Genomic DNA, 25,314 nt, shown 5'->3' with positions numbered 1-25,314 from the left:
ATCATTACTTCTTATTTTAATTAAAATATTTATATTTTATCTTTCTATCATTGAATAAAATGATTTTTAAAAACCACCAATACATTAAAAATTCTCCTGAATTTATACAACTATAATGACAGTTTTCTTTAATCTAGAAGAAAAAATATATACGATATAAAGAAATTTTAAGCTCTGACCGTGTGTGTTATACAGAATTCATAAGCTTTTTTTATTATAAATCTATGATATATAATATATTATTCTTTTTTTTAGATAATAATTTTTATTTTTTATAATTTATGTAATGACGAGGGCAAACAATTTTTCTAAAAATACTTAAAGCATATCATAAACTGATGATGTTATACTTCTAAACATATAAAAGCGTTAAATTATCTTTTATATAGCAAAAAAAATAAATATAAAATTGAGCATAAACTTAAAAAAAACTGACAAATGAAAAATAAAATGAAACATTATAAATAATAACAATAATAATGAATAATCCCCGAACGACACAGTGAGATAAGAGAGAAGTAATAAATAATGCATTAAGATCATTGAGGACATAAAGAGCATTAGCGACGATTTTGGTTTTATAAATATATAATAATAGTTATATTATTTACAATATCTCAGCATATTTTTTGCCGCGCATGAAATAGGCAACAAATAAAATAAATCTAGCATTAAAAAAAATCTAGATTCATATTCCAAAATAAATAAAAATCGGGAGAATCTTGAGTGATTCATTTCATTTGGTAGGTTGATGTCCGGCTCGAATTGGTTTGGCTAAATGATATTTATAATAAAGTCAAAAAATATTTTAAGATTAATTTTTCTCAAAAACTAAAATAAGAGAAAGTTTCAAAGTAGTGTTGTTAAACGCCTCGTTTCGCCGATTTCAAATTAAGATTTTAGCCATTATATTATACAAACCTCGAGATTTCGATAATAAATGTCCAAACCTTTCCTGCCAACTGTGAGACAGGCTTGTGTAATATTTTTTGGCTAAAATATTGGGTTAGCCTTATTTAAAAATGGAGTCATTGAACAACACTATTTCAAAGGCATTATGTTTTCAATAGTGGATCATCTCAATTTTGTCTCAGGGTACCCGAAAACTCAACAAGGCTAAAAGTATATGATTAAAATGGATTAGCCACTGATGAGATGGTTTTATTACAGATACTTAATACTGTATATAATAAATTAGTTTCATGCATTGAATAGATACACTTGATATATTCCTAAATGCCTCACTGTGAAACTCAGATTTCTATAAAGTATGAATGAAACAACACTAATACTGAATTTTTACGGGTGAGGTTTAAATAATTTTATATAGAACAATTTTATTTTAAAGATTTTAAAAAAACTTGCAATTTTACGAAATTTTAAATTAAGATTATATACCTATAGTAGCGAAATGCCCAGTCTTATTTCTCCTTCGAACAGCCTCTTTAATACGCTCGACCTCATTCTGGTACCTGCGTCTGTCGTTGGCGGCTGTTTCTTTAGCCATTCGCAAGGACTGTTCCAAGCTCTTGACTCTTTCGCCCGTCATCCTCATCCGCTTTTCAAGTTTCGGAACTTCGCATCTGAACGCATGCATAAATAATTTGATTAATATTATCATTCATCATTCTACTTTTATTCCTTCCCTTAAATCCATCCCCCCATTCATCCCTTAACTTCTTTTCTTTCGTCCCATAATTTACCTAAGATCGGCGTTGTCCTTGAGCAATTGTTTGTGAACCCTGGTAAGTTGGTCCAAATTACTTTCGAGGAATATTATCTTTTGCTTATCGACGGCGTGATTATTAGCTCCTTCGTTTTCTTCGTCATCAGCTAAGATCGATTCGTTATTCCTAGGGGTGTCTGACAAATTTAAAAAATAATAATATAATTTTGAGTGATCGTAACTAATAAATAAGATGTTTATCTAATTATCATCTATCAATTATTATAAATTAATAAAACTAATTGTAAAGTCAATCTCTTGCATTTTCATATTGGTCAATGAGTTTTTGTATTTTTGAACTTTGATGTTCTGAAATATGGAAAGGATTGCTAACATGCCAGACATGATTTGAAAGATATGATCATAAATACTTTTTAATAATTTGTTTTTTTAATCAAAAACGATATATAACTCCTCTTTACTTTAATTACTAAAAGAAACAGATTCGATTTTGATAATCTGAGCACAATATTAAAACTTATGTAATTTATAAGTGCGACAGCTGTATTTTTTTAAAAAAACCTTTATTAGTAGCGATACTATCTTTATCCACCAAAGCGTTGGATTGATTGATGTTGCTATTCCGTTGGTTGACAAGTTGTTTCCTGTTTATTCTGTTGCTCAAGTCCTGGACGAAAAGTTTCCTTAACGTGTGAAGGGTTTGCAATTCTTTGGCCACGGTTTCTTCGAGGCCTTTCATGTCTCTTTTTGCTTGTTCCCTCCTTTCCAGTTGTTTGCAAAGTTCTTCCAGTTTAGAGCTCTTATTATTTAGTTCCTTTTTAAAAGAAAATGTAAATAGAAAACTATTAAAATATATAAAACATAATTAAGAATATAAATGTAAATATGAAAACTAAAATAAATAATTCTTTTTTTTGTTCTCACAGTCTTAAGTTTTTCGTGATCTGTCACCAAGGCTTGCAGTAGGGTTTTAATATCGACATTTTCATTTTTCAGTTCCTGGATTATCCTTTGCTTCTCGCTTATCTCGTCTCTCAGTGATGATAATTGCCTGAGGTGGACGTCAACTGAGTTGGAAAGGTCTTGAAAAATAATATATATAAAAATATAACAATCATTAAGAGTGTGCAGCTTAAAATGTATGAGAACATAGAAAAAAATACTATAAAAACAATTCAACCAAACACTTAAAGCAAACCAAAATAGGGTGTCCCAGTTCAAAAATACTTATCAAAGTAAATCTATTTATAAAATACTCTTAGGGTTAGAGAAAAATTCCTGATCTGTTTAAAGGATACGAGTAAATTAATTTACTTCAGGGTTAAACAACCATTTTTTTCCTTCTATAGATTCTGGCTTTCAGCTTCTCTCCTGCCATCTTTCCTTATATACTTACTCTTTATCCTTCCCCGAATATTTATTTTTTTAACCTTCGTTATTTGCTTGCAATAATGAATCACTGGAATTATTTGAAAAGGCTGAAGGTTGAGAGCCAGGGCTGGAAATGTTATTGGAAAGATTTGACGTGTTAATGGCCAAAGTTGGGATAGAATGTGATTCTAAATGATTAAATACATCAATTATTAGCGTTTATTATTTAAATATATAAATATATTATTTTATAATTTTAAATTAGTTTCATTTTGATTTCAAATCTATTTCCACAATATTTTTTTTTTTAAAAAAGACCTAGTTTCAATTTGGAATATTCTTCGTTGACTAAATCGAGTTGTTGTTCCAATTGGCGCTTTTTGATTTCCATCTCATGGCTCGCTTCTAGTAGGCTCTTGAGCTTGGCTTCTTGCTGCAAATATATCAGTATTTTTAATGAGGTGATAAGTGGGAGATTGTTATTGTATTTTTTATTATTATGCAAAAGGGTAATTCCATACCAAATCGATAACTTTTCGGCCCGACCTTTTTAATTTGGATAAAATTTTGCATACTGAAAGAATATCAATAGAAAGCATCGAATCCAAAATTTTAGCCTCCTAGTACTCATAGTTCCTGAGATATCAATGGTCAAAAGTGCCAAAAATGACCTTTTTTCGAAAAATACGATTTTTAAAAATTGAGATAAGTTAAAAAATAATGATTTTAAAAATATAAGTTATATGTCATTTTGTAAATCTATTAAAGGCCTTTTATTAAATATTAAGGAAATATTTTCTTATTCTCTAACCTTATATCTATTCATAAAAAAATTTAAACTTGGGACAACCATGGTTTTTTAGTTATTGGGATTTAAAAAATGAAAAAATAAATATTTTATTCAAAAATAGATGGCGCTCCTTTATAAAATAACGCGTTTTGTTAAGATTATTATTTTTTTAAACTTTTTTCTATTTTTGAACATAAATAGAAAGATTTTCTATCATTAATATGAAATGAGATTATTTAGCTGCGGTTATAATCATTTTTTTCTTATAAAAAATTTTATTTTCGAAAATTTTATAAATTTTGTAGATATATAGATAAATTAAAATTCATGAAAGATATTACCTATTTTCGGTTTTTCATTAAATTTAGTTCTTTTTACGCCATGATAATTTCGTGTTGCGATAAATTATATGTACGCCCAGTAGCCGTTGATAGGCTAACTATTGTTAAAATATTATTTTATGGTATGAAAAGGATATCTTGCGCAACTGGATAAACAAAAGAATTTGTTGGTCCTTTGGTTGAAGAAAATTAATTTTTACTTCATCTCTAATTACATTCACTTCTTGTACAAATCCTAACCACCAATCGTTTTTATATGCCCATGTTACATATCCTCTAATCTCATCGATTAATTGATCCTAAATCAAAGGATCCTCACATGGATATACTATATTCTCCACAATAAATGTCTGCGAATTAGAATATAGTTTAGTGTTGAGTTTAGTTAAACAATTACTCGCCTTAAAATGATTATATAATTCGTTCAAATTATTAAGAACTAACCTTTTTGAGCGTTCACTCGTTCCCCCTTTTATGCTAGATTATGCATCATTTTTTTCCTGGTAATACCCTACTAACTTGATCACTGCAAAATTTTAACAATATCAACTGTTTTTTGATTGAGATATTTTTGCAGGCTTTCGATTTGGAATTGAAAGAATTCTCTTTTCTTCTAAAACGATTTTGGAATTATATGCCAAATGATAATGTAGCGTTGAATGTCGTTTTTATTTTATTTGCGCTCCAATTAGGAGGCAGAATGGTCAGCAATTGATATTTTTTTATTTTTAGATTAAATAGGATATTGTAATTTTATATTATTGAATATCATTATTATCTTTTGTACCCGATTCTGGATTGTTAATTATTATATCTGAAATAAGCTTTTTATATTTTTGCTATCCTTTTTTTTGGATAATTTTTTTTTCTTAATAGGAGATATTCCAATTTCGTTTAAAGTTATATTAATTGTATCTATTGATGTTGATGTTGATGCTGTGTTGATATTTTTTACATATTAGCTATCAGAATAGTTATATTTTCAATATTATTTTGTGATAACCGTTTACGACATTTATCACAAATATAGTGTTCCGCCTCAATGTTTGGATATTGTGTCATCCACGTCATGACTTTACGCAGGTTCTTTTTATAATTAAAGTGTTTAGATTCTTTAAAAGGATTTACGCATTTATATTTATACATTATAAATAATTTTAAGAAGAAAAATAATTAATATCAAAATATTTGTAAAATAAAAATTAATTAATATTAGGGCAGGTGCATGAGACTTGCTTTTATCTTTCAACAATTAATTATTATATTTTCTTGTTGGAGATATCGGAATCTTAACTATATTTTTTAGGAAATTAAATCATTTATTATAAAAACAACTAATTATTACAAGTTATCAATATAATAATAATAAGTAAGCCTATCAAACGATCTATATAATATTTTTTTATGATAGTAATGCTGGAACATCTTATTATTTATGTTTAAAAGTAAAAAAAAGTTTAAAAAAATAATAATCTTAACAAAACACGTTATTTTATAAAGAAGCGCCATCTATTCTCAAGAAAAATATTTATTTTTTGATTTTTTAAATCGTAATAACTAAAAAACTCATGGCTGTCCCAAGTTTAAATTTTTTTTTATGAATAGATATAAGGTTAGAGAATAAAAAAATATTAAATTCAAAAATATTTGGAAAGCGAAACACCTGGAGTTTTCATGTTTAAAATTTATAACGTAAATAAAAACCGCAACAATATTATTTCAAAAAAATCCTTAATATTTAATAAAAGGCCTTTAATAGAGTTACAAAATGACATATAACTTATTATTTTATTCTTTATTTTTTAACTTATCTCCATTTTAAAAAATCGTATTTTTCGAAAAAAGGTCATTTTTGGCACTTTTGACCATTGATATCTCAGGAACTATGAGTACTAGGAGGCTAAAATTTTGGATTCGATGCTTTCTAATGATATTCTATCAGCATACAAAATTTTATCGAAATTAAAAGGTCGGGTCGAAAAGTTATCGATTTGGTATGGAATTACCCAAAATGATATCTCTATCGATTCGATACTTTTAATTTTTCCCGATAGTTACAATTTATAAAATTTTAAAATTATTATATATTTTTTCTTAAATTAAAAAAAATTCAAAATTATATATTTAAAATCAGATTAATTTAATATGTGATTTATTTTTTAGATGTAGAACTGAGCAAAACTATCAGTACTAATTTTACAAATTTGTTTTTTTTCCTAATCAAAGCTTTTTGTATTTGGATCAGTTATCTGCATCGGGCTTAATTTTTATAGCCCGACCCGGCCAGAATTTTTTTTTAATTTATCCAGCCCGATTAAAATTTTCTTTGATTTGTTCTGAAAAGCCCGACCTGAAATAAAAATTATTTGCTCGGCCCAAATTAATTTAAATAGAGAAAAATTTAATCTTGGTTAATTGCAAATAAATATTTTATATAAATAAAAAAATATTAGTGCCATGTTTCTTGCAAGAATTTTAAAATATATGAATTAATTTCACAAAATTGAAAGATATCATGCTTAAAAATATTAGGCTCGTAAAAATAGGCCCGAACCCGGCCCGCCGAGATTCGCGTATCTCGATTTGAACTCGAAAATAAAATAGACTTCGTATTGCTTATGATATTAGTGGCTCTGAAATAAAATATGTAAAATTAAATAATTATAAAATTTGTAAAGTTATTGTCATAAAAAAATTCAAAAAATAATTAAAAACCTGAGATATTAGCATTTTGCACTCAGATAATTCTTTATCGTTTTCTTTGATCTTGGAGCTATTTTCAATATTTGAGAGTTCCATCTCAGCAGTTTTCTGCGCGAAAAAAAAATGAATTGAAAACTTTTTAATCAAATAAATAAAAAACTTATCAACCTGCTAAATAAGGCCAATTTACTCAGGTCTGGATATATAAAATTTTTTTTAGATTAATGAAGGGAGTAGCGCCTTTTATATTAGAAAATTAAAATTATTCGACTAATCAGTCCTCATTTTAATGTTGAATTTAAGAAGAATAGACTGAATTTTGCGGGGAAAATAAAAAAAAATTTATATTTATACCTTGATAATAACTTCTAATTCTAATTTAAGTTTATTGATGAATAAGCGCGCGACCGTAAATTCTTCGTCAGTTCTTCCGTTTATCAATTCTATACTAGGCTATCGAAAAATAAATAGAAAGTGATTATTTCCTTCTTTATAATCATTTCCTCCCTTACCCTTCCTATTTCTCGACGTTATTTACCCTCGGTAAATCAATTGGCCAATCACTACAATTCTTATTAGAATCATAGAATTATTCACCCCCCCCCCATCCTTTTAAATCGTCCTTAGCCCCTCTTAGATCTATTGCCTCTCATTACAATCATAAAAGAGCTAAAACCTTAAAATCATCGGCCTTTCCTAGAACTACAGCAATTTCCAGCAAATCGATGGAAACTAGCTCTGATACTCTTTTCTTGTAAAATTCTAGGTTGTCATTTATGGCCTGTAACTGGTCTTGTAAGGTGCTTAGCTCACCCTAAGTTAATTTGTTTAAAAAAATAATATATTATGAGAAAAGGAATAGAAGATAAAATAAATGAATATTAAGCAATTCGTGAAGCAAAGAGTTAGAATTTTTTTAGATATGGATAAATTTTAAAGCGAAATCGAGAATTGGATAGAAAAGAATAAAAATTTAAATTATGAATATAAAGTGGGAAAGAAAATGAATGTATCAAAAGGGAACGAAAAGAATGTTTTTATTTTTAATAATTTATCTTTTTATAGAATATTTAAAGAAGTGTAAACTTTTTTTCTCCGTAGTTTATACCTATTTAACCTCTTTTTCCTTCTTTTTTAAAAATTTTAATTTATCGTAAAAAATAGATTATAATTTCTCATTCAAAAACTTAAATAATTATTTAATAAGTTGTTAAAAAAATTATATATCATTTTCTATAACAATAGTAGAATTAATGCTAAAAACTTGTACATATTTCTTTCTATCCTTTAACATTGTTATAAGTTTATATAAGGCATTATATATTTTATATTAAATTATTAAAATTAGCAATAAATATTAAGAAAAAAAGGTAGATAAAAAATTATTAGAAAAAAATCATTCAAAAATAAACCAATTTTTCGCTGAGTCTTCCATTGAGAGCTTCGTTCTCTCTGGATCTGTCACTCGCCTCATTTTTTTTCTGCTCGATATTCAATGCTAGTTCCTCGAGAGCCGATAGGACTTCTTTCACCTGTTTTTTTTAAATGTTAGTTTTATCTGCTTCTTCTCTTTATTCATATATTTTCTCTTCTTCGGTTATTTTTTTAATATATATCTGTTTCGTAGCAATGTAAAAATCAAACCTCGTCCCGGGCCGAATCATTTTCGGATTGCAACCGACTGATTTCGGTTATGCGAGTTTCTTCTTCGGATTTAAGGGCTAATAACGTTTCTTCAAGTTCGGATAGTTGAGATTTGAGTTCTTCTATTGTTTGAGATTGAGAGGTAAGGTCTTCATCCTAGATGATTTATATGGATAAAAAATATGAGTTATTTTTTTTTAAAAAAAAACTTTTACAAAATTTATTCATTGAAATATTCCGGAATTTTTTAAAAAAAATTATTGTAGATTCCTAGAAAAAAGGTTTTTCTAGGTATGTTCCCATCTTCTACATTTTCATTTTATCATCATATTTTCCTCTATATTCCTTAAACTCTAACTGTTTGCAGTTTCTTTTAACATCTCCCCTTTTAAAAAGGGAATGTCTAAGAAGTAATGATCTAATTTAATGAAAAGGAAATAAAACTTTGGATTAGCCTTTTGAAGATTACGGTCTGTAATATTTTTCATAAATTAGAGTAGAGTTTGGAAAAAAAAACTTCAAAAAATTAATTTTTTTGTTGAAGAAGTGAGATTTCAAATAAAAATTTTACCTAAAAATGGAAAAATCATTTTTAAAGTAGATCTTTTGTAATTTTCATGCATAAAAAATATTTCAAGGTAAAATCTAAAAAAAATTTAAAAAAACGAAATCAAAAAGAACAAAAAACCGAGAAAATAAATAAGAAAAAAACAACGCTCCCAAATACTTAAAATAAACCCAAAAATAGGGTGTTCTAGTTTAAAAACTGTTTAGTTTATGTTAAGCATTGAATATCAAAATTAAGTCGAACCAGAACACAACCTCAAAGATTTTTGTTGATTTTTTTTCAAACTCTGATTTTAAGGATGTATCATGTTATCTTAATATAATATTGCTAAAATTTCCTTTCTTTAATCTTACTTTTAGAGTGTTGATGATATAATCAAATTAAAAGATGTATATTTCTTTTGTGTAAAAAAAATAAATATGGCCGGTTAAAAGAGAAACGTTAAATTTATGGCTAATTTTTATTATCATTTATACTAATGTGAAAATTCATGTAATTTACATGTAAAAAATTTTTTATATTAAATATCATTTTTAAAAAAATATATAACCTTTTCATCGAGCATCTGGTAAAGCTTATATTTCTCTTCCTCGAACTTCTTCCGTTCTCCTTCCATTTCAACTCCGCTAACCTTAATTTCTTCAGATTTGCTGGGGGCTTGAGGGAGTATTTGTTCGGCTAAATTCAGCTGTTCGTCCGGGCGAACCGTTTCGCCCCGGCGCCATTTAGCGAGCTCGAGCAGGGCAGGTGTAAGTTTGTCCTTCAACCTTGTCACTTTGTCTCTATATAGATATAGATAAAGAATTATTGATTCTTTTTCACTAGCAATAGGCTTTTATTGAATGCAAAATGAGATTCAAGAGGTTACTAATCTTAAAATTTCATTAATATTTTAATTTTTAATCAAATTTCAATCGTCTCAACATTTAGGCCCGATACTAAACGAATTTTAATATTATTTTTCTAATATTCTATTTAAAAAAATTTTTTTTATAGAGATAAAACCTTTCTCTCTCGTAACGGCGTTTCCATTCTTCGGCGGTTAATTCTTCGTTAATCGTTATAGTGTTCTTTATAGTCTTAGCCCTTAAGAAAAAATATATTATCAAATTCTATGTAAAATTGCGTTTAATTCATCATTATTTATTTTAAAAAAAATTTTTTAAAGTATGTAACATTTAAATATTATCTATTTTTAAAAAATTAGGTAAATAAATTTGGAGAAGAACAAAAATAAATGCGCGAATAACTAAATGAATGAAAATAAAAATATATATATCAAATTAGGGAAAAATCTAAAAAAAATAAGAAAATAACATTTTCAATTTAATTTTTTTTTCTTCTTAAAATCTGGAATTATGCAAAAACTATATCGTTCCAACTACAAATTGTATAATTAATTTTAGATTGTATAAGCTACTCACGCTTAACCCGAGAGTAGACTCAAGACCGATCAACTTAAAGATTGAAAATATAACGAGATAAGAGTCACTATATATAAAACGATAAGGGACACTTTATATTTAAAATTAAGATGCATAGATATACTATGTCTTGTTAAAATTCATTTTATTAGACACCTTTTTAGTAATATGTAGTGTTCTTGATGTGAACTTAAGAAATCTAAAAATATTTGACCCTGCTGCATGCTTTATTTTTAAAAAATTATCTTTAAAATGTGTGTGAGAAAATTAGAGTTCTAAAACATTTTCTTGTCTAAATTAAACCTTAATTTTTGTAATTCATTATTGAAATCATGGATAAAAAAATTTACCGTTGGCCGAACATAAGGGTCGATTTGGTTTCAGTTTCATTGAAGGAAGCAGGACTGCAGCAGATAATTATGGTAGTTCTAGCATTTCCGCCTAAACTTTCTTGCAAGATCCGCGTCAGCTTGCTATCCCTATAAGGCACGTGCGATTTCTATTTCGTATTTTTTTTCAAGTTAATATTTTTATTTCTTCATTTTTAAAAAAAAAAAATGAATTTAAATACAAATGGATATCAGTTAAAACCGTTCCTTCCGCTAGGGCAGCTATAACGTTTCCTAGGGCCGAAAGAGATTTGTTTATATTCTTGGCCTCGTCCAGTACGGATCCTTCTGCCCCGGTTTTACTAACCTAGTTTTATTTTTTTAAAGTATATTATACATGTAAAATACAATTCTTGTAGAAAGGAGGTAAAAAAAGTGCGAAGAATAATTATAACGATTTTATCGTTGTGTATTATTAACAGCTGTCGATAATAATAACGGCATAAACTTTACATTAGTGTTGTTAGAAAGCCCGATTTAGGTCGATTTTTAAAAACGGCCCGATTAGGATTTTAGTCAAAATAATATTTTGTAAACCTCGAATAGGTGGCAAATAGGTTGGTGCCTCTATTTTCCAAATCTCGAGGCTTACACGATATTATTTTGGCGAAAATCTTAATCGGGCTTTTTTTTAAAATAACAACACTACGTTATATCAAATTATCAACTGAATAAATATGTTTGCCAAAATATTAATTTTTTTTTTATAATTTAATTTTTATAAATGGTGTATAAGGTTGTTTTTTTATCGTCAACCATACCTCATTATATGTCTTTCTCTCTTTATATTCATTTTTTTAGAAAAATAAAAGATGGACGTGAAAATTTAACTCCATTTTTATTAATTTTATGTAAGAGCCAATATGATTTCAACTAAAATATTATGTTTTCAAAATCACAAATTTTGATAATTAATGATTTTCATATTGTAAAAATTTGAGTAAAAAATAAGAGGATGAAATTGGGTACTATAATCCCCTTTTAATTCTGCCAAATTCAGCATGAATGAGAAGCATATAATAAAACAATTATAATTTTAAATAGAAAACAAAACTTTTTCACTGCCAGCCAAATCTACAAGGTAAAGTTTTCCGCTTAGCTTTTTTTGCGTTTCGATGTTTTCCTGTTTAACGTTTATGAGAAATACGCTGTGACTCCTAGAGGAATGTTCGTTCATGTCTTATTTTAAACAAAACAAAATTCCGATTTTTTTTATATCATAAAATAAAATAATATAAATGCATCGATCTCAGTTTCTCAGGTCTTTATATTTAAAATGGTTATTATTTTTATTTTCATTTTCACCCTTCATAATTTCGTCATTCTTACAATCAAAATAAATCATATTTAAAAACTATATTTCAATATTAAATTATAAGGCTCACAGGCCAATATTATTAATATGTTAATGTATTATTTTTTTTAAACCTTAAATCATTTATGTTTTTTAGATTTAAATTTACAGGAAATGTTTTCCATCATATGTAGAATACTTACCCTATGAATTTTAAATTTTGCCGTTAATTTTTGAGCCATTTATAATTTATATTAAAAAATACTCTTATGGAAAAATTAACATAGATTAAAAATTTAGAGCAATTATTTTTTAATGTAATCTACACTATAGATCGGCAAAAGTAGGTCTGGCCCCTTAGAAAAAAAATTCGGTTCGGATTGAGTCGGGCCTAATATTTTATAAAGAATTTCGGGCCGAGCTTGAAAAATTAAGCCCGATGCAGATCAATAAATCTATGCATGTTGAAATAATTTTGCGGTATAAAAATTTTAAAATCTCCTCAAAAACGATGATTTAAAATTGAAAAGGTAACACATCACAGGCAAAAAATACATTAATGTTAAAATAATTATTTATTTTAGGAATAGGCAGGCATCTAGGCCGTAACAAACTTCGGTTCAGTTCAGATTTAGGTTCGGATAAAAATAACGGTTCATGGTCCTCGTAAAAAGTAATAATATTGGTTCAGTTTGAACTTTTGAAAACCGATTAAAATCTTTTCGTATAAGAGTATTAGAATTAAGTGAAGCTTTTTTAAATTTTACTACATTTCTCTAAAAAAATAATATTGAACCGTATAAAATTAAAATATTTTCAAGTCTTGCAAATTATATATAAGGAGGAAAATAAATTTTAATCATCTTTAAAAGAGTTTAAATATCAAAAGGTTAAAACCGGTTTATATACATTTGTAGAAGTTAGGCTCGGGTTTGGGTGATTAATTTTTAATGCTTCAAGTTAGGTTAATAATAACAGTTTGATTTCCTGGGAATAGGAAAAAATTGGCATTCAAATTTATAAAGTAAAAGAAGTATAATTGAAATGAAAATTAATTAAATGTAATATATTTTTTTTAGTTATATTTTCTTTTAATGATATTTCACCACGAATTATAATTTAACTACAAAAAAGAGACACATAATAGCGTAAACCAATATAATAATTTTGCTTTAAAAAAACTAAACTGGTAACTGCCACGTGTCTATTAGCTTTTCCTTCTTGAATAGTGTCCATCACTTCTTCCGGGCTGGTAACGAATCTCTCAGTGGCGCCCTATTTAAAAAAAATTTAAAATTTTTTTAAATTTCTTGGATTTTATATATTCATTTCATTTTTTTCTAAATCTATTTTCATTCATTTAAAAAAAAATCTTTTAAAGAGAATATATACTTTAACGTAGGGAACTCTATTCTTATCTTCGTGAACGGCTAGATTGATTTTGGATACTTTTTAAATAATTTTAAAGAAAATTACTTATTATATTTAAATATTTTTATAATGATATGCAATAATGTAGTAGGTAACATAGTAAGGGTTGATATACCTAAATTAGATTTCAAAAATTTAAAACCATTTGGTGGAACATTTTGGGAGTACAGATCAAACAAGGACCGTTTTATGCACCATCGAACCAGGTGTAATAGAAACATGGGATGATAAGACACTTTTCAGAAAATTGGTTCCTACACTAAGTTTCTATTATCAAAATTACTCCTAAATAGAATTTAAAAACTGAACCCTAATTAGTGTTCACAGCCCTGGTTTAATACTTAGAAATAACATTTATAAAAATGTATTTATTTATTTTTTCATAAAGAAAGGTTTATTTATTGCAAAGATTGATGTTTAAAATTTGTTATTCATATTCATATAATAATTCTATCATGTATATATTTGCAACTTACCATCCAATAGATCCCTGATTTTGTCCATGTATATTTCGTAATAAGATACCTTTTGAAAAAAAACATTATCAAAAATCATCATTCCTAAGAATTCTGGTCTAAAATATGATTCATATTTCCTCCTCTTTCGATTCCTTCCTCCCTTCTTTGGATCCTCTTATTTCTATCATATCTATCTCTCTTTAATAATATTATTTTTGATAATTCAAATAAATGGTATGTGTATGTTACTTTTATATGAAATTCCAAATTTTCGTCTAATTGATAGATATGCTGAAAGATATCAGACACTATCCTGGGAATAATTCCTTCGAGCCCGGCATCCCCTATAACACCCTTCGTATTAAATTATTTTTAATTAAAATAAATAATTAGAAATAGGAAAAATAGAACAAAAAAAACTTTAAAAAAAAATCAAATGGAATGCTAAATTAAATCAAATCTTAAACAAAATGCGAAATGAATATATATATAATAAATGAAATGATAACTAAAAATTTTTAAAAAAAACCTCCATTGTATGAGTTTTACCGCTGGATGTTTGACCGTAGGCGAATATTGTGCCATTGTACCCACACAAGACATCTAATATATATATTTTTTTAAATATAATTAAGATCATAAAAATGTAATACATTAACAGAGTGAAGCCCTACGTAGGTTGGTGATTATAACAAGAGAAGTTTTAGTAATCTGAGAGGAGGTTCATTCTAAATGCAAATATTAGCCGCTTTTTACCCCGGCAAAAAAATCTATCGGGAACAAATCAAATCGCTAAGTTATTATAGCTTTTTTTGGTAGAATAGTGTACCTTGCCAATATCAAAGTGGCTACTCTATGCCTAATTAGTATCGAGTAGGCGACTAAAGCTATATCATAAAAATGAATTTATTTATTATACGGTTCATCTTTTAAACCTTTCACGATGGGTTTCGCGCTTTCACTATAGACTCTATCTTGAGTTGCGTTCGATTTGTAAACCTTATCGTAAATGTAGTATTTTCCCTTAAAATAAAATAAAAACTAATTTTAAAAATTTATTCAATATTTTAACAAATAAATTTAATTAAAATAAAACGATCGTAGAGAAGCAGGTTAGAGCCATGCACATTCATTTTTCTAGGTCCAAGTCAGGACCGAAATGTTTTTAGGTACTCATTTTAGGCCAGAGCTCTACGAGGCGGGGGCTCAAATGGTGTGAGGTCTCATATTTATAATAAAATAGAGAATATGGTCATATTTTATTTGTAAAATATTTTATTGTGACCTAATTTATAGGGGAAGAAGTTTTTTTTATAGAAACAAAAAAAAATGAGAACGATGACATTTAGTCTTCTTAACAGAGCAAACTTGTAATTCCCACTCACTTCTATCAAAAACATTAATTTTTTTATTAGGAATGTGCCGATACAGCAGACCCAATATTTCATCATTAAGAAATCTGGATCAACACGGCTACAATTTTTACCAATATTTAACCTGTAATATCCTTTTTTACCCTATTTATAGTTGAGTCATTACCTATTCATTTCATCATAATCTATTGACACCATCTGTTAATCTACCTTATATGGTTCGCTTATAGCTAATAGCTTTATACTAATCGGAATCGCGCTCATCCCGTTCCTTATAAATTTGCTTATTTCTAGAATCTTTATCTTCGCTTATTTCTAGAATCTTTGAATATTTTTCTTTTTATACATGTTCATTCAGGAAAAATAAGACTTTAAAAAGAAACGATTTGATTGGGGCAATATTTCGTTTTACCCGGTAAATAATAGATAAAGAAATACAACAAACTATCTGGTGATTATAGAAGGTAGAATAAAAAAATCAAACAAAACTTTAAAATTTTCCGAGTAAAACCGACCCTCCAGATGGTGCAAATTTTGTATTTATATCAGAGACCTGCAGAGGTACCATTTGCACGGCCCGGCCCGGTTTTAAATTTTTTAGGCCCGGCCCGGATATTTTTTTAAAAATTTTTTTACGGCCCGGCCCAGATTTAAAGATTTAAGGCCCGGCAGGCCCGGCTCGGAATTTTTTAAAATTATATGCGACCTGGTATATACAAAAATTCACCTATGAGGTATTTTACCATATTTTTCAGCGAGTATTATCGCTTATTATTTAAAAAATACATGAAAAAAGCTAATATTTTGAGAATATTATATTGAATTTATAAAAATGGATATTTGAGCATATACTATATTTTTTGCATTTATAAAAATAAAACTAATATTCATAAAAATGGTAATAATATTTTGAGCATATACTATATTTTATATTGCAAAAAAATAAAACTAATATTTAATTTATAAAAATGGAAAATATTTTGAGAATATAATATATTGTATTTAATTTACTATTTAATTTACTATTTAATTTATAAAATAAAAATAAATCGCTATTTAAAAAAATGCATGTATAATAAATAGTATTTTGAAAATATAATCTAATTGCACAATATTAATATAATTAATTTTATAATTTTTAAATATTTTATATTACATTTATAGGTTGGTTTTTCAGGTGTAAAAAAAATTTATTAATTTTCATGGATTTACCATCACATTCATTTATGTCTTTTTAAATGTGATGTACCATGTTTATAATTATAAGATAATATACTTGAACAATTCTTACATTGTACGTAGCCAATGTTTTTTTTATTTTCATCTATGATTATGTTAAATTTAGCCCATATTTCATTTAAATTATTATTTGTATTTCTAAAAGAATAAATATTATTTTTAATTTTATTAATTATATCATTAGTATTTTGTGCCATGCATGATATTCCTTTATTTGATTGTTTTGATAAATATTCTAAAAATTTAGATATGGATTATAAAAAATATATTATTAATACTTGAATATTGGGGCTTATTTAAGATTTGGTAAAATATGTTGTAAAAATTTAGATATGAATTATAAAAAAATATATTAATACTTTGAATAAATTTGCAGGAAATTAATAATTAGATCGATCTGTGGGTGTTAGGTGTGTTAACCATCACCCAATATTATATTAATCATAACTATAATATAATATAATCTTATAACCATTAACTCATATTGTAAAAATTTTTATAAAAAATATTAAGGCCCGGCCCGGGTTTAACAATCTTAGGCCCGGCCCGGATATATTTTAAAAAAAAATTTTTTAGGCCCGGCCCGGGTATATTTAAAAAATTTAAAATAGGGCCGAGCCGGGCTTAGGGCCGGGCCTGCAGGTCTCTGATTTATATATAACAATATATTTTTTTTGTTTAAGGCCATTAATAGGATTATTATGCTAGTTTATCCTTAAAAAAAAATCCTATCTGGTTAGGAGCTCAAAACTTTAAAAAAATTATTACAATCACGTGATTAATTTTAACTCCTGTTGGATGTTATTTCCCTAATTATAAGGCTAATTTAAATAAATATTGATCGTCAAAAAAATCTTATATATCAGCATTCTTGGTTTTTGTTTAGCATTTAATGTTAAATTATTAATTATTTCGTCAACACTGGTAAAAGTATACAAAATATTTTTTTATTCATTCACTGTTCGTTGAAGTCATTCACTCAGCCATAAATTTAAATCATGGCCGTCATTCCTTGATCCCGAATCGGGGCCAACCAATCATGAGATATTAATTTAACTCCAATCCCAAATCGCGATATATCATGCGACGAAAATACACAAATTAGAACTTTTAAATTCACACATTAACAGTAAATCAAAAAAAACATTTATTCGTTTATTTTTCCCTCGTCTGCCTTCATCGTGCACACTTAATTACGAGCTATTAATAATACCACAATTAAGATATAATCATTCCAACGATATGTAACCTATATTCTTCCATTATTGCATTATACTCGTAGTAACAAACCATATCAAAACTTATTTGTTATTCCATGATTTTGTAAAAAAAAAAAAGACTAAAATAACAAATTGAAAGATAAAATAGGGAAGTTTAAAAAGAAAGAAAAGAAATGAAAACTTTATAATAATAATAATAATAACAACAAATTAAGAAAGGGAATTCAGGGGAAAATGTTTTTTTTAATTGGAAAAGAAAAGGATGTTTCTTTCTTTTTTTAAATTAGTTTTTTTTTTAAATTTACGCTTTCGCTGTGAACGATCCTAGTAGTAAGTTTGTATGTAATAACTCGTAAGGTATTATCGATTTAAAAAGAAAATACAATTTTTAAAAAAACCTAGGGAAATGGAAATGGATAAAATAAATATGGAAATAAAAAAGGGATAAAAAGAAAAACAAATTAAAAGCAAAATATAAAATCGGGGGAAAAAAAGAAAACAAATCTTATTTGGATTCGAATGAACTTGCATTTCAATGAAAGATGCGAAATAGAGTAGAAATTGGAGGAAAATAAAATAAAAAGTATATTATATAGGGAGAGGGGGGGGGGGTGGTGGTATTAGAATTATAAATCAATAACTTGCGCATAAATACTAAATGAAAACAGGAGATAAAAAAGTGAATATTTAATAACTAAGATTAGATGAGAGATCATAAAAAAAAATTTATCGCAAGAATTTATTTGATTTTTTTAAAAATATATACAATATAAAATATAATTAAAAAAAAAATATTTTGATGCAAAAAAAAATTTGTCGACCAAATCGATAAATGAGTGGGAGACATAAAATACAAAGTAAACAATATTAGATCAAACGAGTGCTATAAAATCGAATTTGTGGAGGACTAAATAATTTGTGTAAAAATGAGGAAGAAAGTGAGGGAAGGAAGGAAATAAAAGTTAAAAAAAAGCGATAAATGGAAAAGTTACGAGAATAAGTAAGATTCCCTCCCCCTCATACATAATTTTTATAGAAAAAATTAGTGTTTTAAACGGCTCGTTTTGAGCCGATTTTTAAAAACGGCTAACTAAATATTTTAGCCAGAAAAATATTGCCTAAGCCTCGAGATTTCGCTAATAGATGTCCAAACCTTTGTTCCTTTTACAAACAAAATCTAATATTATTCTAGATGAAATATTGAATTAGCCGTTTTTTAAAATTGGCTCAAAACGAGCCGTTTAACATCACTAGAAAAAATATATGTTTTCGATTTCAAGTCAAATTGTTTAGGGAAAAATAAATTTGAGATTAAAACTATCCCATAAAAATAAAACATATCTGAAAATAAAAAAATATTTTTAATTTGAATGATTATTTGACTAGCTTTTTTTTAACCAAGAAGGCGGTCTGCCACCCGCCATTATGTCTTATAGATTATTTATTACCCACAGGTTAGATTAAAAGAATAAGCCGATTTATGAACAATAGGTAAAAGTGAAATACAAACATTTAATTCAATGTATTCATTCATTCATTTGGCTATGTATCGTAGGTATAGGATCCATTTAATGTCTGACCTGGCCATGAACTATAATATATTAAGTCTGACATAAGTAAAGGGAAAAGTTTAACCTTATTAATATTTTATAAAAATTTTTCCTTTTCAAATCGTTAGATCCTTATTATATCTTTCGATTTTTTTTTGGGGGGGGGGGGGGGTGGGGTCGCTTTTCTTGTGTAAAAAAATGAAGTGGGAATTGAATAACAAGATTAAAAGGTTACAAAATTAATTGGGAATTTCAATAGAATAGCAAGACTAAAAAGTTAGTACTTATTTATTTAATTATATATTTTTAGATAGTCAACACCAACAAGATTTAATTTATTCATAATGCTAATATTAACATCAACAGAATTTTCTTATTTAACATAGACATCTAAGTTTAAAAACAGCCCCTCCCCCAAACCCCATAAAGTAAGTAATATATGCGCAATTCTCGGGTATAGGCTTTTGCTTTGCCCAACTCTTTTTATCTTAGCCTATGGATGTTTACATGACAGTCCCCAGACTGTTGTGCGTACAAGTACGTGCAGCTTGCCAACAAGCGTGTAGATGCCCCTCACTTTTAATATTTTCACCAAACTTAATTTATTTCAGTTAGATGGAGATAAGGAACACCTAGGGCAGCTCTGTTGAACCTTCAACGATAGAGGGCAAAAACGCTATAAATCACATATCACGTATTTATCTTTCCTACATCCGAATCAAATTCTCATAACATTGTAGTATATAATATTTACCGCCACAACGCAAGTGGTCTCATCATTGGGAGGGAATTTGACTATAACGGTGCTTCCGGCCCGTTCCTCGCTACTGTTCAGGGGTCTGAACCGGCACATTACCTTTATGCTGCATTCGGCAGGTTCTACCGCTTGACTCATGGCAGCGTCTACAGTCTGTCCTTCTTTGCTATTAGCCAAAACGATTCCCTCTTTATTGTTGGAAGATGTTAATCCGTTGGAATTGAGTGAAAAGATGGAGGAAACCATGGATTGGTTTAGCAGATCCATGATAAAATGACGAAATAATTTTGTTTAATAAAAATTTTCTTTTTTTTTCAAATAAATTTCAAATAATTTTTTTTGTTAATTTTTTTATTCTTTTTTGTTAATTTTTTAAAAATAATTTTAGTTGTTAGTAGTTTTATTGTTTTAATTAATTTATAATTTTATTTTAATTTGAGATGAGAGGAGAAGAGATTGATTTAGATCTTAGTTTGTTATTTTTAGTTTTGTTGAAGTGAATAATTTACCTACAATAATCTGGTATTCGGCGTGTGAATGATTTGTCGAATTTATGGATAATAAATATATATTTTTCTTTAAATAAATAAATAATTTGCTAGATATCGTATTTTAAAAATAAGAGGACGGGGTTTAATATATATAATTTATTTTTTTTGTGAGTATAATATTTATTTAATTAATTATAAATTTGATTATTTTGTTTTTTTTGAGTAAATATAGTATTTTTTTTAATTATTTTATAAAGTTTCTGAGGTTAGGCTGAGAATTCGTACCATATCGCGGAGGGGCGTATGACTTTACCTAAAATAAAATATTATTTTATAATTTCTAATATTTATATTTATAAAAATTAAATTAAATTCATGTTTCCCGCTTTCTATAACATTTTTCAATTTCCGTTCCTCTGAAAAACGAACATTATTTATAATCAAAAACGATCTTTTCTAAGACCATTTCCAGGCATAGTGTTGTTAAACAACCCGACTAGGGTCGATTTGTAAAAAGGGCCCTTTTAACATCTTAAAAATATTAAGTAAGCCTGGAGATTTTGCTCATAGATGGCAAAAAGGTTTGGAGTAGAGGTGGGCGGGGGCCTAATTTTTTATTCACGGCCCGTCCGCTCAAGATGGAAATAAAAAATTCGTGCCCTTTTACGCCTATTACCAAAAAATTTTAGACCCGACCAACCCGCTCACGAAAGGCAATTTGATAACGCCCGTCCTGGCAGAAAATTCACAGAGTGTTTAAATTTTTCAAAACTTTATTACTATACTTTTATACACTTTTTTAAATTTATTCTATCATAGTTATTATTTATCTAATTCCATATTAGTAACACAAAATAATCAAAATTTATAAAAAAAAATTAAAGAATGCCCATTTATTTTTATTTCCAATGTATTCATTTTTCCTCTAATAAAAGATTGGCTTTCACTAGAAGCCGAAATTGCCAAGGCTGACAAAATTTTACTAGCGAATTTCCTCAAAAAGATTTCCTGCTTCCAAAACTTCAAAATATTGTCATTATTTGTTTTATGAGCAAATCTTTTAAGTTCATCTTCACAATTTTCATCTGTAGATGTTAAGGCTTCATCAGAATCATATGGAGAATGAATTGAGTTAAAAATGATAGTTGGCATTGTTTTATGCATATTGTCAAATTTTAAATCATTTAGAACTTTTAAGTTGTTTTATATGTATATGCCTTTTCATCATCTGTTAAAAATTTGAAACTTTTAAATTTTGGTTTTAGAATTAAGCCTATCTTATATAGTAGCTGCATAATAAATCTTTCCTTTAAAAGAGATGTGTCCTGCTCTTTAGGGTTTTGATTATTACTGTATCCCCTTCGAAAACTTGATAAAATTTCATTAATATTTGTTTCCATAAATAAACTTTATTTATAGTGGGATGAGAATCTGCGCTCAAATTATCTAAGCATTCTTTGAATATTGATAAAAAATTATCTAACTATTATGTGATATTTATATTAATGATCACTAATCTAATTAATTCTTGTTTGTAAGAAGGTAAACTTATATTTCATCATATGATTTTGTATCATGATATATAAATAGTTTCATCGTTATTACATCTTAATTAAAAGTGTTAGCTTGCTGTTTGCTGCATATTGCTTAAAATATTGCACTATCTTTTTACACCATTTATATATAAATTAAAGCATTTCAGGTAAGCAATTATCAAAAATATAATGAATTATATTATTTAATGTATGGCATGAACATGGTATCCTTTCATCATCTCTGAATGAAGTTTATTCATTACATTTTAAACTGCATCAATTATCTTTTAGATTTATAGGTAAATATGAGAAAATTTAAACAAGTTATTAAAATGTTCAATTTCCCTTTAATTTTGACTGATTATATTGAAAGCTAATTATTAGTATATAGTAAAGATAAATGAAAATAAAACATTTTTAAAATTAAATTTATTACCAAATTTCCATTGCTGGAGAGTTGAGAATTTAAATTATTTTTTCATTCAATTGAAATTTTATAAGATTAGAAAAAAATGTTTTTATAAAATGTGTAATTTTTATTGTTTTGAAAAATTATTCCTTTTTCAAAAATTAAATTAAATTAGCAAATGTATATTATAATTTATAATTCTAAAATTGCAAATATATATTTATAAAAAAAACAATTTTAAAAATCAAAATTTCCATGATTCGTGGGAAATATATGTTCATGCCCCATAATGCCGGTAAAAATTTTGGGAAGGCCTGTCACACCTAATAAAAAATTTATTAACACTTACGCTGTAACCCATCGTGTCATGCAAAATTTCATGGCCTGCACCCACCTCTAGTTTGGACCAGTATTTGACAAATCTTGAGGACTACATAATATTATTTTGGTTTTACTGGGTCGTTTTTAAAAATTGAGACAGGTTAACAACACTATCAAGGCAAAATATTTTTTCTAAGTGATTTCCTAGGCATGTTTACAGCTGATTTTTTAAATATTTATTTTCAAATAAAAGATAATTTGTCGAATTCATATCTTTTGCATAATAAAATGTTTTAAATGCAAACTCTCCCAAGCACTATTTAATCGTTAATAAAAAATAAAATCTAACATGTGTTTAAATAAAATAAATTAAAGGATTAGCTGGAAACATTCCTAGAAAATCGCTTTGAAAAAGTGTTCTGTCTGGAAATGGCCTAATGATTTTTTTTTAAGAATTTAGATGTGGTTATGGAATTAGATAAAGAAAAAAAAATTGAATTTAGCCAAAAAAAAATAAATAAAAATATAAGTCGATAAAGATCATTTTATTACTGCATTCCATAAAATATTGATTCTATAAGCGAAAATAATATTTTAAAAAAAATTATAAGAAAATGGTGAAAGTGTGATAGTAGCCATTTTACTAAATTTGAATTTCATTTTTGGGAGAAAATTATATATTTTTTTAACTTTCAACTGGTAAAGTTAGGATTAAAAATTCCCCTAATTTTATTAAATACATCTAAAATCAAATTGAGCATATATTTCCATTAAATCTTTACTGATATTTCCTATCAAAATAATCAAAATTTTTTTAATAGCCTAAGAATAATTTCATTTTATAAAGATGTGAAAATGTATGCACAAAATTTTACCGTTAACAAAACCTATTAAGATATATGTAATTAAAAGTGTATAGAGGACCAAACTTGGACCTCAACAAAAATTTAAATTATATTGTTTTCCTGATATATATATTTATGAATACTTCAAGAATATACTTAATTGATTACAATTCTAAGACACTTATAATTATTTCAATTTTGTTGAAATATTGTATTATTTTAAGAGTTCAATATAAAAAAATATATATCAGAGCAAACCTATTTAAAAATAAAATTTTGGACTTGAATTTTTGAAGAAAAAAATATAGAAAACAATATTATATGCTTTAACAAATGCATACTAATAACTGAGTTTATATTATAAAAGCTACCATAAATGATTAGATTAATTCTTATATATAAGATATAGGCAATCATTTTAAATTTGTCCTGCCATTTAGCATTATTTGATAAAAGTTAAAAAAAATCATATTTTTATCATACTTTTTTGTAATATTTGATAAATAAAAGTTTTACATTAATTTAACAATATAAGATATAATAATTTATTATAAATCTTATATTCAGCAGGAAATACTTCAATGAAAATATAAGGTTAAAACAAAAATAAATCAAAATTTAGTGTAAATTAAAAAAAATATATTACTGATAAGATTATTTGTCATAAAAATATAAAATTAAGCTTAAGCATAAATGGTAATAATCAGAAGTTAGTGCATTTAATTTATAATCAGAAATGTGTTTAAAGAATTTGGTGGGAGGGAAACTTTATTTTACTATAAAAATATAATATATTTTATAAAAAAAAATGTTTGGCAATAGTAATACACATTTAATTGTATTAATACAATTATCATAAGATCAGTTAATCTTAAACTCTAATTGTATATATTCATTAATAAAATAAATGATTATGGGTTAATAAAAAGTAAGATTTATTAGACAACTTAATATATTTGTTATGGATCTAACATATATTTTAAAAAATTGAAGTTTTACCTATGGGAAAATTGAGCTATGAAATTTTAGAAAAAATAATAAGAAAATCAATAATTTGAAATACACACACACTAGGAAATGTTTAAAATGTTTAGAAAAAATATCATTTGCGTTTTTATTAAAGTTAAATGAACAATATCCCATTTTACTTGGTAGCCAGATAATTATCAATTATTCAAAATTTTAGTATGTGGATGTTATAACTTTAATAGCTCACCTGTGGCGTAATTAGGTTCTTTTAATAGGTGTCTAATGTTTTAAAAATAAATTTGGGTTATACCAACATTAATAGTCACCTTACCTATGATTATTGGCCAATGGTAATATTTATAAATTTTTCTATATATATCGTGTAATATATAAGTTATTCAATTTGTAATGACTTTTATAATAAATTTACAATGATATAATATTATACAATATATAAAGCGATATATTCAAATAATATGGTAGTAAAAATACCATAAAATTTATA

At 26.6% G+C, this 25,314-nt stretch overlaps 1 protein-coding gene across 2 annotated transcripts; it reads right to left on the bottom strand.

Annotated features, from left to right (window-relative positions):
- Positions 1 to 334: 334 nt before the first annotated feature.
- On the bottom strand, positions 335 to 24,904 carry LOC135922441 (kinesin heavy chain-like). 2 transcript variants are annotated; one of them, XM_065456816.1, is made up of 26 exons: positions 24,840 to 24,904; positions 20,749 to 21,043; positions 20,237 to 20,427; positions 15,036 to 15,123; positions 14,630 to 14,703; positions 14,350 to 14,454; positions 14,119 to 14,167; positions 13,604 to 13,659; positions 13,399 to 13,486; positions 11,972 to 12,096; positions 11,120 to 11,224; positions 10,879 to 11,027; positions 10,110 to 10,190; positions 9,655 to 9,886; positions 8,537 to 8,692; positions 8,305 to 8,424; positions 7,569 to 7,706; positions 7,247 to 7,345; positions 6,905 to 7,000; positions 3,377 to 3,491; positions 3,118 to 3,246; positions 2,612 to 2,769; positions 2,249 to 2,501; positions 1,704 to 1,863; positions 1,399 to 1,583; positions 340 to 774 (listed from the first exon to the last, which is right to left on the bottom strand). In XM_065456816.1, exons 3-26 carry the CDS (start codon positions 20,375 to 20,377, stop codon positions 737 to 739), a joined length of 2,940 nt encoding a protein of 979 aa, XP_065312888.1. In that variant the 5' UTR covers positions 20,378 to 20,427; positions 20,749 to 21,043; positions 24,840 to 24,904; the 3' UTR covers positions 340 to 736. The 2 variants fall into 2 exon arrangements, with proteins under 2 accessions (XP_065312887.1, XP_065312888.1); XM_065456815.1 differs by lacking the exons at positions 20,749 to 21,043; positions 24,840 to 24,904 and having other exon boundaries at positions 335 to 774; positions 20,237 to 20,647.
- Between the last annotated feature and the right edge of the window lie 410 nt (positions 24,905 to 25,314).

The sequence above is a fragment of the Gordionus sp. m RMFG-2023 genome, chromosome 1 (assembly GCF_954871325.1).
Source record: "Gordionus sp. m RMFG-2023 chromosome 1, tfGorSpeb1-WG-v2, whole genome shotgun sequence".
In the NCBI taxonomy this organism is placed as follows: domain Eukaryota; kingdom Metazoa; phylum Nematomorpha; class Gordioida; order Chordodea; family Parachordodidae; genus Gordionus; species Gordionus sp. m RMFG-2023.
This window is presented reverse-complemented; position numbering and strand designations above follow the sequence as displayed.

Bases quoted from the DNA above. Each gene is read 5' to 3' on its own strand.
- LOC135922441 (XM_065456815.1), bottom strand. From the start codon at position 20,506: ATGGATCTGCTAAACCAATCCATGGTTTCCTCCATCTTTTCACTCAAT. The intron at 15,124-20,236 runs GTAAATATTATA...TTTTATTTTAAG, and splicing joins AGACCACTTGCGTTGTGGCG to GGAAAATACTACATTTACGA. The intron at 14,704-15,035 runs GTTTAAAAGATG...TATATATATTAG, and splicing joins CGCGAAACCCATCGTGAAAG to ATGTCTTGTGTGGGTACAAT.